Consider the following 18,061-nt stretch of genomic DNA (forward strand, 5'->3'; position numbering starts at 1 on the left):
GCCCTCCAGCCGCTGCCCAAAGACCATGGTTTAATAGAAGGATCATGCTGCCCAGCGGGGATGCACATTCCCTGGCTTCCCTCAGCTGGGCTTATTCAATGCCGGTAAACTTGTGCTTTATTTTTGGCCATAAGAACAATCACTGAGCTGCTCTGTCTGATCCACTGGAGGTTGTGCTTACAGTCATGCAGGAGGCAAAGATTACTATGGCCGGTTCACTTTGGAGGAATTTCAGCAGCTTGGGAAAAAAGTGCACCAACAGACAACCCCCATCCACTGCAAAGGGGTCCATGGTCCCGCACTTCATAACAATGGAGGACTATGCTATTGTGATTATTGAATGAATTCTTTAGCTACAACCAAGGGAAAAGTAAGAACTCGTAGATAATGAAGCCACACATCTAAAGAAACACACTGAGACTCAAAAGCATAAAAATTGTGCATTGGACTTTCAGAAGAAAAGTGGCAAGAAATCTGACCACCTGGCTCTATGAAGCTGGGAGTTTGGGCAAAACGGATGGAAGTGTCTTTTATAAGCCATCATTAAATTATTTTCATTTTTAGACTGTTTGCCATTTTTAAAGCTGACCTCTTACTATATATTCTAGCAGTGATAGTCAAATATGAAAACGAAATTGAGAATCAGAAGAGCAAGATCTCCTGACCCCTAACCCCGGACTGATATCATCCAGAGTTTTATCTGGACAGACTTGCTCCAGCCAAACAGGCCCCTAGATTGGATTTTGCTTTAAACCACGGGTTGCAAATCGTGGACCGCCTTCTGCCCAGAGACATATTTGTTTGGTCTGCACTAAGCTCTGAATCAACTGACATTTACAACTCAAGAGACTGCATAAGATTTAGAAACTTTAGCAATACTTCAGCTTTAACTGACTGTTGGATGCCCCTTTTCATTGGGGCATTTCCTTGCTAGCTTGCCACCGGTCTGCTAGTGGCAAGCTCATTTGCCTCAACTCCCTGGCCCTTTTAGACTTTGGAATTTTTAACCTTTGCTTTAAATGAACATGTACCTCTGGTGTCCTGAGACACTCCCCTACTACCGACCCCAAATGGTTGTCAACTCTTGTCTAAAGACCCACGTGGTTTCCCATATCAGGTTGCTGCTTGCACTAGTAGTTGGGAACAGAAAATCAAATACCACTTCACCTAAAGCAGATGGTGAGCCTTTCTTTCTGTTTAGAGGGACTTTGTACAACGTTTGACTACAGATGCACACTTCAAAGTTATTGCTGTTCTCTTGAACGGTGGTTCTGTCTGGGCACAGACATCCTTGCCTGAATTTCCTGTCAATCGTCGTAACCCACTGGAAACTAAAGTTTACAGAGAAAAAAGAATCGTGAAAAAGTTATTTCTTCTAATTTCCAATAGCAGTAGAATTCTTCCTTGCTTCTATAATAAATGGAAACAAAGAACATGGAACAAAACTGACATCATTTGCAGCTGACTGATGTTTTTGAAAAAAGCTGTTAAGTTGCGTCCTTGGGACACAAGAATTGCTTTTGCAGTCAAGTCTGGTACCCATGGGACTGTAGAAAGTGAGCCTGAGTTGACTATCCATGTGCGAGGTTTCCTCCAAGCAGTTGAGCTTGACTGCTATGAAGTTATGTGTTGAACAGGCAGCTACGATAGGAAATGAACTGATGCCTCCCTGGCACCTACTGTTAATATCCAGAGTCTCTTAGATTCTATTAAAGAAGTCTACCCAAGAGACCACTATATTCTCTGTTTTCACCTACTCAGTGGTCCTTTAGTCCAGAGCCCTGAAGACACTATTAAAACAAGGGAAATCCAGAAAGGTTATGTTTGTCGAATACATCTCCACCCTCAGCTTTCAGTCTTTGGGGATAAAAGAGCTGCAGAAAAAAGGAATACAAAGAGGACCTGAGTCATGGAGAGTTGGGGCAGATGTGAGATGTTAAGCCAGATGTGGAATCCCTTATTCTCCTATATTGCCTCCAAAATTTGCCTTTCTTTTTACAGACCACAGGTCACCTCCGTTGTCAGGTTCATCGAATGCTACTGAGATGGCTTGCTCAGGACTTGTATAGGAAGCTTGGGTTCTCTGGGAGATACATATTCCTATAGACGGGGCAGCTGGATCATTTGGCTCTCAGCAGATTTTAGAAAATGAGACTAAATTATTCCTACTCATGAGCAACTTTTCAGCAAGTCCAAATAGTGAAAGTAAATTCAGCTTACAACATGAAGTTACTGCTCGTTGGTCTGAAAGCCTTGTCAGAGAGGTTCTCTTACTGGCATATTTAATTTATGCCATTTACATTTTGTTGTCATTTTCCTGTTTTTTTTTTTTTTCCTTCCTTCTTGGTGTACTTTTTTTTTTCTTCTTTTTTTCTTTTTTAAAAAAACAAAACATCCCTGAGTGAATACAGTGCAACATCTGCATCAAGCAGTGATTGTCATTTACGAAGTTTGAAGTGAAAAGTACAGATCCTGGGTCCTTTCTTCCAGTGCACATTTTATCATGAATGTGTTGCAACCACTCATGAGTCTTCATGGGGCAGGGACAAAGATTGCGTGTGGTAAAGAAAGTTGTTCTTAACTGAAATTTCAAAATACCTCGAGATGCAGTCACAGGAGATGTTCAAAGGGCAGCTTTTAAAGGTGCTTTGTTACCACTGAAAACATGACTTGGCTCTCTTTCAAGGGACAGATTTGGCAACTGTGGCGAAAAATGGAAATCTCTTTTCTCAACTGAACGGGGCTGAGTGTGTACTGGTTTCCACTATTTTGTTCTGGTTCAGTTGCTAGCTGTTTCCTGTCCCCTAGCTTCAAAAGGTTCATGCCATCCCAGTGAAATGCTTGCACTAGTGGAAACGACACAAATTCAAATCCAGTACCTCCTGAGGCAAATATGGGGAACAATCTTTTTCCTATATCACCCATGGGACAGGGGAGGAGAAATTCTCAGCCACTTCATCAATTGAGCCAATTTAAATCCTCTAAGGTAAACTGGAGGAAACAAATGGTTCCCTTTGCAACTGAGCAGGAATTACAGGCTGACAATTGGAAACACTAAGCCAACAGAACAATGAAAACAAAGTTTGACATAAGTTCAAAGCTCAAAGGGAAACACCAAGTAGACACATTAAGCATCGCCTATCACAAGCCAATCATAAAACATACATTGCATTTGGAAACGGTTTGGTTTAATTGAGTGCCTTCCATTACCCTGTTTTCCTAGCAATCAGTAAAGTAATCTTTCCATTAGAAGGAAATATGACTCTTGGAATTAATTCTTTATACAAAGAGCTAGCAGGAGTGACATTTACACCAAAAAGAATTGAGTCCCTGTAGCAGCATAATAAGCAGTCTACAGCTGTCTTCTTAGACACTGAAGGTAATTTGGTTCAATGTAGTTAAATTAATTGAATATAACGGTAGTTGAGAAAGAGATTCATTATTTTAAAGCCTTTCTGTTTTTCCCTATTGGTTAGGAATTCATCAATCATGATGTGGGCAAAGACTCTGTTTTCTAAAAGCAAAGACTAACACTACTGTTTGATCATCAGTTTGCAGTTCTGTGGCATCATGGAGATGGCTCTCAACCATCTAACTTCAGGAGAGCATAAGAGATAAAAAAAAAAAAAAAAATCAAAAGTTTCCACTGATGGAAACTTCACAAAGCAGGTGTGCATTTGTGTGTGTGTGTGTTGGACAAGGAGAAAAGGGCAGATCTTCATGAGTTGATGGCCAGGCTACACTTATAGGAGATCATAATTTTCATTGTCTTATACACTAAGCTCTTCTCTAGCTCCCTTTTAAAAAATCTTATTTTGGATCAAATGAGACCAAAGGCATAAGGCCTCCAGAACACAGGCAGAACTCCCTGGAATTTATGCTTTTCTGGTGATCGCTTTGATTGGTCAGCAAGTGGAGAAGTGAGGAAGTACTAGGAAATCCAAATTGTCTAATCGTGATCTCACCTCTTGCATTCTGTACTTTTAAAAGTTGCTAAAAAAATAATCCCTGGCTAGATGGATGATGCAATTCCAGACGGCACAGGAAATAGTTTTGGCTTTGAGGTGTATTAGCTCTGTAGAATAACCCAGATCTTTTATTCTAATCTATCAAGGTTTTGCTATATTTTTATAATACAGCATTGTGGAGTTGAAAAAATTAGAGACCCCAGACTAGAAGGACGTAGAAAGTCCTGCCTCCCCCTTTATTGCTGCATTTTCTAACAAACTTATTCAAGAGAATGAACATAAAGAACTACTTCTTTACTTTGTATATTCTCTTTCTTCCTCTTCTTTGAAAAAGAAAATGGTTAGAGAGAAAAATGTTTACATGAAATGGCATTAGGACCCTGGGCTCTGACCTACTCTTTTCCTCTAATTTTATTAGCAAAAATTGCTGGTGGTCATAATCTACAGACTGTATTTCTCTGTTAAAGATACAATAAGCACCAAAATGAAGGTTCTTTCACAACTTGAAATCCAAAGGAAAAAAAAAACTGTTTTATGTGTCCTGGTGGAAATATCTATTGTTTGGTCAAAAAAGCCCTGGACTCCACAATGTTATCTGTGGCCTAATTCTTAAAACAGGAAAATGGCTCCAAATACTTATTTTTTTTTCCAATATGTACCATCTTGACAAGGCTTTGATGTCATTGATCGAAACAGAGTTTTTATACAGAGGTCATGCATTATATTTATTCCTTTGTAGACATTTCTGAATTGGTACCATTCTGCTATTAACTATAGATGAAAACTCTGGCTGGGAAAACAAAATCCTGATTGTCTAACATAAAGGTAACATATAACACAAGGTAAATAACATAATAGTGCCTGACTGAACCTCCTTTGCTAGTAGGTATGGTATTTTAAGCCACAGTGCATGTGCATGTATAAGTAATAGTCATATATAATATTCTCAGATATTATATACTCATTACATACATGCACAGTGCTTTCCAAGACAGCTACAAATTTATACATGCATCAACTATCTAAAAACATAGAAATCGTTAAGCCTATTAAGTGGAATTTTCTTAAATTATATTTGAACAATCAACAGGAAAAGTAATCATGTAAAGTACTGCTCTGTTCTCGTATATATCTACAATAAAATTCTATAAACAGTTGTCTCCCCAAACATACCTGAATAAAATTAAAAAAAAGATAACACCCAGTGTCCTATATTTGTATATTTATGGTCATTTCAAAAACAAACAAACAAATAAAAGAGCCCCACTCAGGTGCATATTTACATTCTTCAAACTGTAGCGGTGAAAAATAATTGTATTAAGTGCAGGACATTCCTAATGTTGCAGTAGTGACATTTTCCTTAAGTCTTCATGAACACATTGCTTTTGTCTTAATGGTGCTGCATTCCATGACTATGAGACAGTTCGCTCGTCACCTTCACTTGCAGACGGTGGCACAGTCAGGATTAAAGAGCTCCTTGTATAACGGAGGAAAGAGTGTATTCACTATGTCTGGATGCGATTGCTTAAATACCTGCAGTTTCTCCCCGTGCAAGTTGCAAACTGCCGTGATGGTTGGTATCTTGGCTATTAACTGCAGAGTGGAGAGACAGGGAAGGAGACAAAGGGGGAAGCTCATTAGTGCTCTGTCTCCTGAATCAGTGTCCTTCCTGGCCTCAGATGAAGGGAACTGGCTTTGGAAAAAGATGTTCAAAAAGAAAGAAGGCTCACTTTCAGCTTCTCCTTTAGAACAAAACAAAACAAAACACCTCCCTCCCTGACTCTCTAACGAGAAAATAAAGAGAAGGAAAGAAAGCAGGACCAAGCTTCCTAATTCACTGTTCTTATATAAAGTAGGCACGGGAGGTAGTTTAGTTTAATCGTTAGGAGGGGTGCTCTCTCGGCAGGCTGACTGAGTCGGAATCCTGGTTCTAAAATAGCTAAATGGCCGTGCGGCTGTGCCATCCTCTTATGTCTCAGTTTTCTCATTTGTAAAATGGGCTTATTCATAGCACGTACTTCATTGCGTTGTTGTGTAAACTGAGTGAGGAAATTTGTATGAAAGTGTTAAGATTACTGTAGGCATGAAATACAATTGTTAGCTAATATTATTATCTATCATTTCCCATAGATTTTTTATGATGTGAATATCAGAATTTTTAGTTTTGGAAGGTGACAGTGTTAGGAAGGTGTAACCTAAATCATATGAGGTGTAATTCACAACGATCTGGACTGCTTTTCTGTCAAGGTCACTAGCTTGCCGGTAGCTCTCTACTCCTTTCCCACCGTAATGAGTAAAATGAAACCTATATTTAATCCAGGGAGAATTTGGGAAGTCACTGGCACTCAGCTTCCTTAAGGAGGTGTGTCAAAAACTCATGGGAGAATATCCACTTATAATTGTTAGGTTTTGATATATAAGTATCATGTAGAATGTAATTTTTTGAGTTTAAATACCCGGAAGACAGTGTTTTAATAATTTAAAATATCCACAGTTTGTTAAATGCTATTAGGTCTTAGGTTCTGAACAATTCTAGCTTTTGAAACACATAATTTTGGAACACTTAGAATCCATCATTTAGTGTCAAAATTGCTTAAAACCAAATGTCATTGTGATCAAATTACTGTGGGAATAAGAAATGTTCTCATATAGATAATACTTTTACAAACGATAAGCTTGATAGTTCATACAGCTGACCAAGGGTACACTTGAAAGTGATGATAAAATTAAGTAAAACCCATCTAATCACCAATTAGGCCCACTGTGCTCCCTACCCTATTCAATAATAAGAAACCATTTCAGCCTTTGAAGTAAAGGAGGAAATAGATAAATAGTTACTTTGTGGCTTTTCAAAATCAGAAATTTCCACTCTTTTATTAACTTTCCTTTTAACAACTAATGACTATATAACCACACTATAAGCAACTTTAAAAATAGCATCAGGATTAGACTTGTTGACATATTCATTAAAGGGATCTAGAACACATAAAGAAGTCTGGGGTTCAGACTTTCTAGTTCCACTGCTATTTAATGATAGGGATAGAAATGAAAACAAAATCATGAAATCTTTATAGAATGGATGTTAAATTTTAGACTGAGAATCAAGACTTTCTCTCCAACATTATGAGGTATTTAAACTGGTAGCAGACACTTCTACTAGACACCAGAATTCACAAAACAGTACTGTTGTTGCTTATAAACTATGGGAGAAGACAGATGAATAAAGTGACCACACAGTCAAAAGCAGACCGAAAAACTGGTGAGTGCCATGGAGGAATGATGCTAGGACAAGTGGTAGGTAATAGAATGCTCTGACTGCTTCAAGCAGGCACTTCGGAGAAAGGACCATTTAAGCTGGGCTCTGAAGGGAGAGGGAGAGCTAACTAGATGCTGGGGCTGGGGGTACATAATATGTTCCAGGATCATCAGTGCTATTAGAACTGAAGGAAGTTCATTGTCGCTGGAGCCGTGGGTGAGCATGTTCAAGGATAAAGCTGGGGAGGCTGCTTGGTCAGATTATGCTAGGTCTCATAGTCTCTGCTAAGGTCTTTTGTAGGGTTTTGAGAAAAATTATCAGAATCCCATTCTGAAAGATTCTCTTTGAGTCCAGGGTGGAAAGCCGTGTCTTTTCTATATTTTCATAGGTAAAGGGTGTACAAGTGTCCACTTTAACTAGAGTCCCTTGGGAAATTATTCAAGCTTTCTTAACCAGCTGGTTCACACAGAAGGAGACTGCAACAATTTCGGAACACTTCTTGCACATTACAATTCTCCCTGAAATAGCTACTGAAGGCAGAGAGACTTTGAAAGCTTTCTATAATCATCTGCAGTTGAATTGATGATGTGTGGAGCTCCTAAAACATCCAGATGCAACTCTGTAATGCTTGTCAGTCTTTGGTGTGCACAGAACCATCGGAGTGCTTCCTAAAAATGCAGATTACGGGATCCACTCCTAGGGATTCTGTTTCACGAAATCTAGGTGTGGAGCTCAGATTTCATGTTTGAAACAAATATCCTGAGGATGCTGGTGCACTGGGTCCATAGAACAGACTTTGAGAAACACTGTTTAAGAGGTTTGAATCTCATAAATTTACAACTGTTTTTCAAAGTAAATTCTTTGACGAGTAAATTCTTTATCATATTAGAAATAGTCCCGGTAACGGGGTGTCAAGTTAGCTTCTTTTCAGAAGGCCGATGAAAAAGTTATCATAGGCTTCCCGGGTGGCACAGTGGTTGAGAGTCCGCCTGCTGATGCAGGGGACACGGGTTCGTGCCCCGGTCTGGGAAGATCCCACATGCCGCGGAGCGGCTGGGCCCGTGAGCCATGGCCGCTGAGCCTGCGCGTCTGGAGCCTGTGCTCCGCAACGGGAGAGGCCACAACAGTGAGAGGCCCGGTACCGCAAAAAAAAAAAAAAAAAAAAAAAGTTATCATATCAAGAGAGGGAAGGTTTCATTTGCTTGGTTCTGTTAGTTTGGTGAGAGACAAATAATGAAATTTCCTGAGTTCCCTATGAGACACAAATACTATATAAAGAGAATTAGTCTAGTGATAAAAATATGGGCTTTCAAGCCTGACTGTCTGGGTCTAACTCCCAGACTTGCTATTTACAGCTGTGTGATCTTGGGCAAGTCACTTAACCTCTCAGCTTCCTTATCTGTCATATGTCAATTATGACAGTCCCTATCTCAGAGGGTTGTTGTAAGGGTTAAATGAGTCAACACTATCTATGGAGTGCCTGGCCCATCCTGGCCATATCTGTGTTAGATGTCATGTGTCATTCCCACATAATGCTTCCCTCAAGGAGAGAAATAGTCAAGGTCATGCTTGTTCAGCCAAATAACATGGAGGGCAAGAAACCAGCTTAGCCGCTAACCAAGCACCCAAAATTGAGTCTCTGTGTATTGTGGGTTAGTGCATGGGGAAAATCAGCCATTTACTTTTATTGAAATGAAAAGCAACATCATTATCGATTTTCATTTTCTTGTAGCAATTAAAGTAAGTTGCTCATTTAGTAAACTGTGATTCATAAAGTAGAATTCTATGTATTACAATTCTTAAAGCAGTTTTCTGCTCCTTTAGAGAATGGGTGGTTGAAAAATTAAATGTATGAGGATGGCCAAAATCATTCCATAGTTCATTTATTGGAAATATTTAACCACGGGTTTGGTTTGGGAAAGTAAATATGGACTCCTGCTTCTTTCCTTCCCAAAACTAGGTTTAAGAAAGTCTGGTTCAGGATCTAGTTCCCTCTTTTAGGGGATTTCAATCCTGTCCCTGTTGCTCATCTGTAGAATGGGTTGAATGGTGACAAATGCTTTTTCTTATAGAGCATTGGGACCACTTGAGCAAAGAACACCGAAAAAGACAAAAGAGCTTCGCCAACCTCTGTGCTCTCAGGAGGGGCTGATTTCAAGGCATCCAGTTAGCTGTGGGAACAGAAGTGCTGACAGGGGCATCCATCACTCTGGAGGCACCATGGGCCAGGAGGAAGCAGCGGCAGCACTTGTCAGAGCCCAGAAGGGCCTCTTGGAGGAAGCATCAGGTAGTCACTTACTGCTCATTAATATTATGTACTGCAGGTGGAGGACCCCCAAGTCGAAGGGAGCTCACCTCAGCAGCAGTTAATGGCTCAACAACTTTTTAAACAGCTGGGGTGGTGATCCAGAAGCACTTGGAGATGGAGGGGGTAGTCGATTTCAAATCATCATGAAATGTCTTTATGTTTAAATAATCTCTATAGCAGGAGTAGACAGACGGTCTATAAAAAGGCATTTTCACACTCATCTCTCTCTTATGACAAACATTTCTTGCAAGAAGGAAGCTTTAGCTTATACCTACAGGGGTCTTACAAGACTAAAAAGCAGCTGTTGGAGAAGAGATAATAATCCTATGCTTCTTTCCAGAGGGTGGTCTTATGAGAAAATCCACAATTTTATAGCTGGTACATTTGATGTTGGAAGAATGGAACATGCAGAGGTGAAAACTAAGGATGGTGTTCATGTGGGCTTCCAGGCCATCAAGATGCCCTCCAGCCTGAAGCAGGAAGTGAACAATGGCTCGATCAAAGTGGAAGAAACTTCAGAAGCACTGATAAAGACAGGACACATTAAGTGAGGTTACATACATCTATTTCTCTTGTCCACTCACTTCTTTGTTTGTTTTTGGCTGTGCGGCATGCGGGATTTTAGCTCCCCGACCAGGGGTCAAACCCGTGACCCCTGCAGTGGAAGCACAGAGTCCTAACCACTGGACCGCCAGGAAATTCCCCACTCACTTCTTTTTTGGGTTTCTGTTCAGCTAAACCTAGACACTTGGCCTAGATTTCTAATACTGAATTGGAGATATCTGTTCAGGTCACAGCCCTCTCTCACCATCCTTACTCCATGCTGGCATCCACGCTGTATGGCATGTTTTCTCAGGGAATGGCTGACTAAAGTGGAAGTGGACATTCGGTTTAACTGGGGTTGGAATTTGGAATCAGATGGTGAGCCAGCAAGTTACTTTCTAAATGTAGCAGAAACTATGAGTGACCTAAGGAGCTAAGAGCTACCCATATTTCAGGGAAGCAGAGAAAACTGGTGTTCAGAGAGGGAGAAGAATAAAGTAGATACGTAAAGAGAGATAAACTTGTGAGATGGAGAATTCTGAAGGCTTCCTAATTCCTTGTTCTAGTGTTTCCTGAATGGGGGCTGAATTTTTTACCTTAGATGAGATTTCTCTGCATTAGTTTATTATTTTCTTTTTGCTTTACCTGGTGTGAGTTGGTTCCTGTTATGTGTAACCCAAGAGTCCTAACTAATGCATTGACTTGCAACTTGATGACTGAGGAGAAACATCAAAACCTCTCTTCTTATTATAGACCATTAGTCCGATGGACAACCCTTGAAATTTCTGGGTGTTGGACCTGTAGTGTATGCCAGCAAACTATAAATGGCTAAAATGGATTGCAATAATTTGGTCTCTCACAGGAATCCCTCAAGGAAACCGCTTGCTAAAGGGCCAAGACCATGTGTTATTTGCCTTTCCCTTCTTTGCATCTGGCATACAGTACCTACTCAATATACATGTAGGTTGAAGTAGAAAAGTATTCCATGAGAAAGCTATGTTTCTTGAGTATCGATTTGGAATTTAACAACTTGGGTGATCTATTGAACTGTTTTTTATAATTTTGACTCTTGCATTATCTTACAGTGTATATACCATGTGAGGAAACCTGAGCAGGGCTCCTGGAGTGCCAAGTTTTACATGGGCAGTGGTTACATGGGTATGTTAACTTTGTGATGATTCACTGAACTAAACACTTACGATTTAAGAACTTCCAGCATGTATGTTATACTTTAAGAAAGTATAGAAAATTTAAATATAAAACAAATTCCTAACCAAATATGCAGGGGAACAAGGAGGCTCAGACCACATAGCCACATCATCTGAACTAGGACCCCTTAAGTCCTGGCTGGACAGACTGTGTTGTTTAAGATTAAACTGATGAATCCCTAGGCCCACCTACTAGGAATTCTAATGTGACACCTAGTGTCCTGAACGAAGAATAAGCAGGCTTCAGGCATAAACATCCCATCATTAATCATGACACAGTCTCTTTAGATCTCAGTGAGCTAACAATGAAAATCAATGTAAATGACCCTTGGCTGTTTTCACTAATCTCTCAATCAGTGCTTGTGCTCCATAGATCCTATCTATGAGTCAACGTGGCTGTTTTTTTTTTTCCTAAATCTGTATATTAATAGCACTAGTAAAGTGAGAGTGACCAGGAGTGATTTCTTTCAGGTAATATTTCAATTATTAACGTGTAAAATAGGGCTGTGTAAGCCTTCCCTCTTATAAGCTTTTTTTTTTTTTTCTTTTTTTTTTTTGGCATTACGCGGGCCCCTCACTGCTGTGGCCCCTCCCGTTGCGGAGCACAGGCTCCGGACGCGCAGGCTCAGCGACCATGGCTCACGAGCCCAGCCGCTCCGCGGCATGCGGGATCTTCCCGGACCGGGGCACGAACCCGTGTGCCCTGCATCGGCAGGTGGACTCTCAACCACTGCGCCACCAGGGAAGCCCCCTCTTCTAAGTTTTTATTTAGTAACCTGGTACTGTTACAGTAGGACAAATTCCCCTTGTTGATGATGCAGTTTTGTTATTGTTATTCTAGAAACGGAAAGCCTGATGGGAATGCTGACCCCTGGATGCAGGCTTTATAAACAGTGTATGCTTCATAGCTTTGGGATTGGAATATCACCCCAAATTCAATTGCCATAGAACTAATTGAATCTGCGAGACTTGTAGAAATCCGTCTATTTATTCACTTAGAGTAGTGGCAGAACATCTAAAGAGTCCTTAAAACTGTCGCACGGGACAGAGCAACGGAAGGCAGAAGACATCAGAAGGAACCTTTGTTTTTGTCTTTTAGAGTCAAAGAATATTATACTGAAGGGAACTTAACGACCAGCCAGTCCCACCTCCTCATTTCAGAGACAAGAAAACTGAAGCCCAGAAAACAGATGGGCTGCCTCCCCCAGTCATATGGCTGAAAAATATATATGTATACATGCATATACATATACACATACGTTCCGTACATATTACATGTATATGTATTTTTTTCCACGAGCTTTAGTGAAAGTGACCAGTGTGACCTCATTTCCTCACTTCTCAAATCCAGGATCCAGCCAAATCTAACTATTATTCATAGCCTGCGTATACCTTATACTTTCTTACGTCTGTATCATTGCCCCCATCTCTTGGAATGTCATACTCCACCTCCCTAAACCCCTGACTTCCATCTTTTGAAATAGTTATCATTCATCAGTTGATTAGCTCAAATATACCCATTTCTTGGATAAACATTTCCCTGCCGAATTTCTTCTGTCCACAGCAACTGCAACAGCACTTACGTACTATCTGTGATGAACCATGCAGCTTGTTTATATTTGATCTCATTTAGTCCTTAAAATAACCATGTGACATTGATACTATCTTTTATCACATTTTACAAATGAGGAAACTGAGGCACAGAGAGGTTAAGTCCCTTGTCCAAGGTGACTAAGCAGCCATTGGTTCTGATGGTTTATTATAAATATGCTACATGTTATTATTATGGTCATGAGGAGAGGAAACTAGACTCTTTAATAGGGTTTGTTTTTTTTTTTTTACCCCAAACAAACAAACAAACTGATTAACATATAGGGGTTGAGACCTTCCTTCTAGTTAATGGATAAGAATTCCTGAATTTCAAATCTTCCCTAGGTCCAGGTTTGGTCTAAAGTATAAGGCATTGCTACTTGAACTTTAATTTCAGGAAGTGGGCATGCAGAAAGTGTATGGAAGACAGTTTTTTTAGGATGAAATCTAATGACTATGTCTGAACCCTGCACCTCACCTAAGTCTGCTCCACCTGTTCAGGGTGAAACTGGTTGGTGGCATGAACAGTCTTTGCACACTGCACAGAAGGCAGATCTACCCCACCTACTGGGGATGTAACCTGAACTGCTGGACTTGAATACAACAGTTGGGTATGTGCACATTTTTCTAGAGATAAGTTTCATGATGTTCGCCAGATTCCCCAGAGGGGTCACTGTTTTAGAGGTGTTGTGGAGGCAGAAGAGCTCCATGACTATGAAGGAAAAGAAGGAATTTCTGAAAAGATGAGAAGAATCTGTGGGAGGGTAGAATAGTTTTTCTTAGGTTTAAATAAAGCTATTTATTCCTTCTGGGGAGTGTGGGTTTGATGAGAGGGTGTCCCTGTATGTCAATGGCACCATTGTCCTTAAAGTATTAAAGCAGCCAGAACTCAGGAGACTTGTCTCACCCTCTTCCCTTCCCCAGGACACGACAGTTGAATCTGAGACTTAGACAAATGGAGTGACTTATGCAAAACCACACGGTCCAGAGCTGGGATAAATGAGAATCCAGTTCTCATTCCTTTTCATGGTCCCTCCACATTAGTTCACAGAACATCCTATCAAAGTGATGACTGTTACAGCGAAGGGTCCCCACAAAAACTCAATATCCACACTTGATCAGTGGAAGCAATGCTTTGTCATCTGGCTCCAGTGAATTTTATGTAAGAAATAATCCTCTCTAATGCTTTCTCTGATTCCCAGCTTTGCAACATTCTCTTTCTATAAGAAAAGAATTGAATGGATGTTAACTAGACTTACTGTGGTGTTCATTTCACAATATATACAAATATTGAATCATTATGCTGTACACCTAAGGCTAATATAATGTTGTATGTTAATTATACTTAAAAAAACTTAAAGAAAATAATTGTATACTTTTCCCACTAAGGATGGAGAAAAGAGAGTTAAGCTGACTTCACTTGGTGTTTTAATTTTTTTTCTTGCTATTAAATATCTTTCATCTTCAATTTCTCTGTCTCCTTTCTACCCCAAATACCTCAGACCACCACCAGGATACCAGGTAGTAGAAAATGGTATAAGCATGAGGGTTGCTCTCTTGGGAAGTAATAATCACCATGTCAGTGTGTTAGAATTTATGCAGTGGAAATATTTCATTTGAACCTACACATCTCTATAGCAGTAAGAAATTATGATCTTCATTTTAGAGATGATGAAACCACGGTTTTCTGACAAGAAGATGATCCCTTAAGCAGAATAGCAACAACTTTTGTCTAACTCTGGATTTTATTAAGTTCTTGATTTTAGGGTGGTAAATATGGGGACCAAAGTCTTTGGGAGATCCCAAATGCAGGAAACATCCTCCCTGCCCACATTAACTAACCAGATGTATTTATGCATATGTGCTATGGAGCCATTACAGAGACAGATGCGTATATCCACATTACTGTCTTTTCTGCCCAGTGGATCTGAAGTTTTGCTTATGTATGTAGAAGTTTTGCTCTTACCTGGGAGAAAACTGAGGTGTGAAGAGCAGGAGATTTGCCCTTGCCCACATGGTAAGTGAAAAGTTGCACCAAAAAGAACTATCACTCTACAGTGTAGAAATGTTCTTCCTAGTGATGTGTTAATTTTAACAAAATGTTACCATAATGAAGCAGCATATTTAACTCATGGAGGTTTTTTATAGCAGTACTCTGTATGTGCAAAGTAAAATCTGATAGTATCTCTAACAGAGTCTTCCCCCCTTTTTTAAAATAAAGAACTTCAAGAGCAGAGTGGGAGGGTTTTAATGATAAAAATATAAAGAGTAGGATTCCTATCATCTTTAACTAAGGATAGGCTCCATTTCCTAGTTGTTTAACCTCTAAAAAAAAATTCCAATTCTTAAGAAATTTAAGATACTTTAGAATCTAAAATAACACTGAATATCATTAGAAAATTCCTTTGTCCTCTTATGATCATTTTACTTTGGTAAACAACTTTTCTCAGTACTCTTCTTAAAGATCACTATTTTTAATTAAGTTGAATCACGAAATGGATAGCATGGCACATGCTTTTTGCCCCTGAGATACTTCATTTTGAAAGAATCCTAGAGTAGAGTTGAAGAGATTAGAGTTGAAGGGAAATTTACAAGACATCAGTCTAATCTTTGATTCTGGGTAGGACTGTCATTTACAACATACCTGAAAGGAAACCAGGCAGTATCTATAAGAATACGACCAATGACAGGGACCTCACTCCTTCACACAGTGGTCTACCCTCTGTTCCCCAATTCTCGTCACTTTATAGTTCTTCCTCATTTTGAATAAAAATCTACCCATTCTTTTGCCTGGACCTGACTCCCAAGTGACACAAAGTCTCCTCTTTCTTCATATACGATTTTTGAGGACTTGTTTCCTTGCTTCAGGCTTTTGTTCTTCCCAACAAAAGATTTGTCTTTGATTTGTCCTTTGATTTGTCTTCCTCTGCCTGTGGTTCAGATCCATCAGTATCATCCTTCCCTATGAAAGTCATTTTCCTTTCAATCTATTATAATTTCCCAGTCTCCCTTTTAAAATGTGCACCTCAAAATTCATGCAACCTTTGGTAATCTTCAGAAATTGCTGCTGCTGAGAAATGTCCCCTGCTTTATGTGACTAGCCCAGAAATGTCCCCTGCTTTATGTGACTAGCCCTCTTCAGCTCACTGGGCTCTTTCAGTGACATTGGATCTGAGGACCTACCTTTGCCAAGGTCTCATCATCCAGGTGATTCTTCTGAATCACATGTTGAAGTGCAAAATAAATTTTTTCCTGAAGCTTCTGGACCTTCCTTGGTTCTATCAGCCAGGCTCGGTCTGACAAAGGGAAAGAATGGGTAAGGAGCGGACAGAATGTAAGCTTTGTTGTATTTCACCTACATACTGTGCGAGTAAGTGCTGAGTACCAGACCCATTCCAAATTAGTTCCAAATTGCTTCTGAAGACATGTCATTATTTTTCTAAAACAAATATTTTATAAGAAATTCTGTGATGACAGTAATGTATAATACATTGACATACAGAATCAGGGTGGAGGTAAAGACACAATGGTTCAGAGAAACTCCATGTGTCTTATTGTCTGTGACAATTTACATCTCTTACTCTTTCTTTGGACATACGCTTAGATTTTCTTTCAAAGTTTATGTTAATGATTTGTGAAGAAATGAATTATAGAAGTGAAGAAAACCTATTGTAAAGGAGTGTTTTTGGAATTCAGAATCTCCCTTCCCTTTTATAAGCTAAGTTATAATTTATATAGCATCAACATGAATCAATTAAAAAATTTAATCCTGAGTCCTCTTTTTCTATATTGAATTTAATAGGATAATCCCTCCTTTCCTTTAGCCTTTCCCACTTTCCTTTCTTTTTTCTTTCCTCCCTCCCTCCCTCTCTTTGTTCCCTGCTTCCGTCCTTCCTTTCTTCCTAGACGCTTTATACCATGGTGACAAAATTCAGCCCAGTGTCAACGCCTAAGGTTGAAACTTCAATGAAGAGACACCTAGAGTCTCCAAATTCTGAACAAATACTCATGGAAAAGAACTTGGACATGATCCTTCTGAACACAGTTCAGGTCAGGTGAGAAACTCGATTCTGTAATCCTAGACAGGGCCAGGACAAGTCTAGCCAACAGTTAAGCAAACCCTTACGTAAGTGAGCACAAAAGCCTTCAGTGACAATTGTCAATCAGAATACATTAAGTTCCCCCGCCTCTCCCTTCCCTAAACTATCTGGAGCTGAATAGACAGTAACTATTATGGCAAGAACTTGGGCGGAAGGGTGGGGTCTGGCATGCGATGGAGCCTACACAGGCTGGAATACTGTCTTTCCTCCCTTTTTGAATATGGCACTAAGCCAGGGTGGCAAACAAGGTATCTTGGAGTTGCAGAAGCCTCTGAGTGTGGGTCTGTGACTGGGGCTGGAAGATTCCCCACTGGGTAGAATAAGCTAAATAACATGCTTCCAAACTCCGTGGAGTTTGATGGCTTTAGCATTTCTTCCTAGAAAAAGGCTCATAGTTCAGCTGATTTCTAACTCATAAGCAGCAGGCTTGCCTTCCAACTGGGGCAGTTATCTTCATGGATTGTTTAGATTTGATATGCCATGTCTTAAATATTTGCTGCTGGGAATTTACTGACTTGTCACACGCATACCTACGAGGACAGTGACTTTTGTAATGCTTCCTTTAATTAAGCAGGAACCAGAGTGAAACCAGCTCCCTCATCGTGGACTCAAAGGCTTAGAACTAATCGTCACCTGAACTATAATCAATGGGAGCAATCAAATGCAACGAGAAAACGGTAGGAGGAAAATTATTTGGCAAGTGGTTGCTACCAGAAATAAATATTGCTTGTCACTTCTTCCATTTATCTTTGTGCTGCCAAGTCTGGGAAACTTTCTAGGGTTTAAAAAAAAAAAAGAAAAGAAAAAGGAAAAAGCCTGGAGGAACAGCTTGATCTTAGACAGAGCCACAAAAGAAACTGTTAGTAATGATATGCCAATTGATAACTAATTTCCATTCTTGATAAAGTAGTTAAATAAAAAACAGAAGCAGATTTTAAAAATCCTCATAAAATTTATCCTCATAAAAATCCTCATAAAATAAGTAAATAAAGCCTAACAGATACAAAGTGTAAAGGCCGTATTATGGGTAGACATAGCTAGAGTGACATGTCAACAGGGCCCATCACAGGGAAGATTAATTTCTTCCA

The 18,061-nt window shown here is 39.8% G+C and overlaps 1 protein-coding gene across 1 annotated transcript in view; it reads right to left on the reverse strand.

Moving 5' to 3' along the window:
• Positions 1–5,405: 5,405 nt before the first annotated feature.
• RORB (RAR related orphan receptor B) overlaps positions 5,406–18,061 on the reverse strand; it is a gene marked incomplete at both ends in the record, with an annotated part of 61,955 nt that continues 49,299 nt past the window's right edge. The window contains 2 exons of the mRNA XM_082843383.1: positions 5,406–5,561; positions 16,057–16,169. Of these exons, the coding sequence (XP_082699509.1) occupies positions 5,406–5,561; positions 16,057–16,169 (269 nt within the window). The remainder of the gene's footprint in view (positions 5,562–16,056; positions 16,170–18,061) is intronic.

Source organism: Leucopleurus acutus, assembly GCF_964270905.1.
Source record: "Leucopleurus acutus genome assembly, chromosome: 7".
NCBI classification, from domain to species: Eukaryota; Metazoa; Chordata; class Mammalia; order Artiodactyla; family Delphinidae; genus Leucopleurus; species Leucopleurus acutus.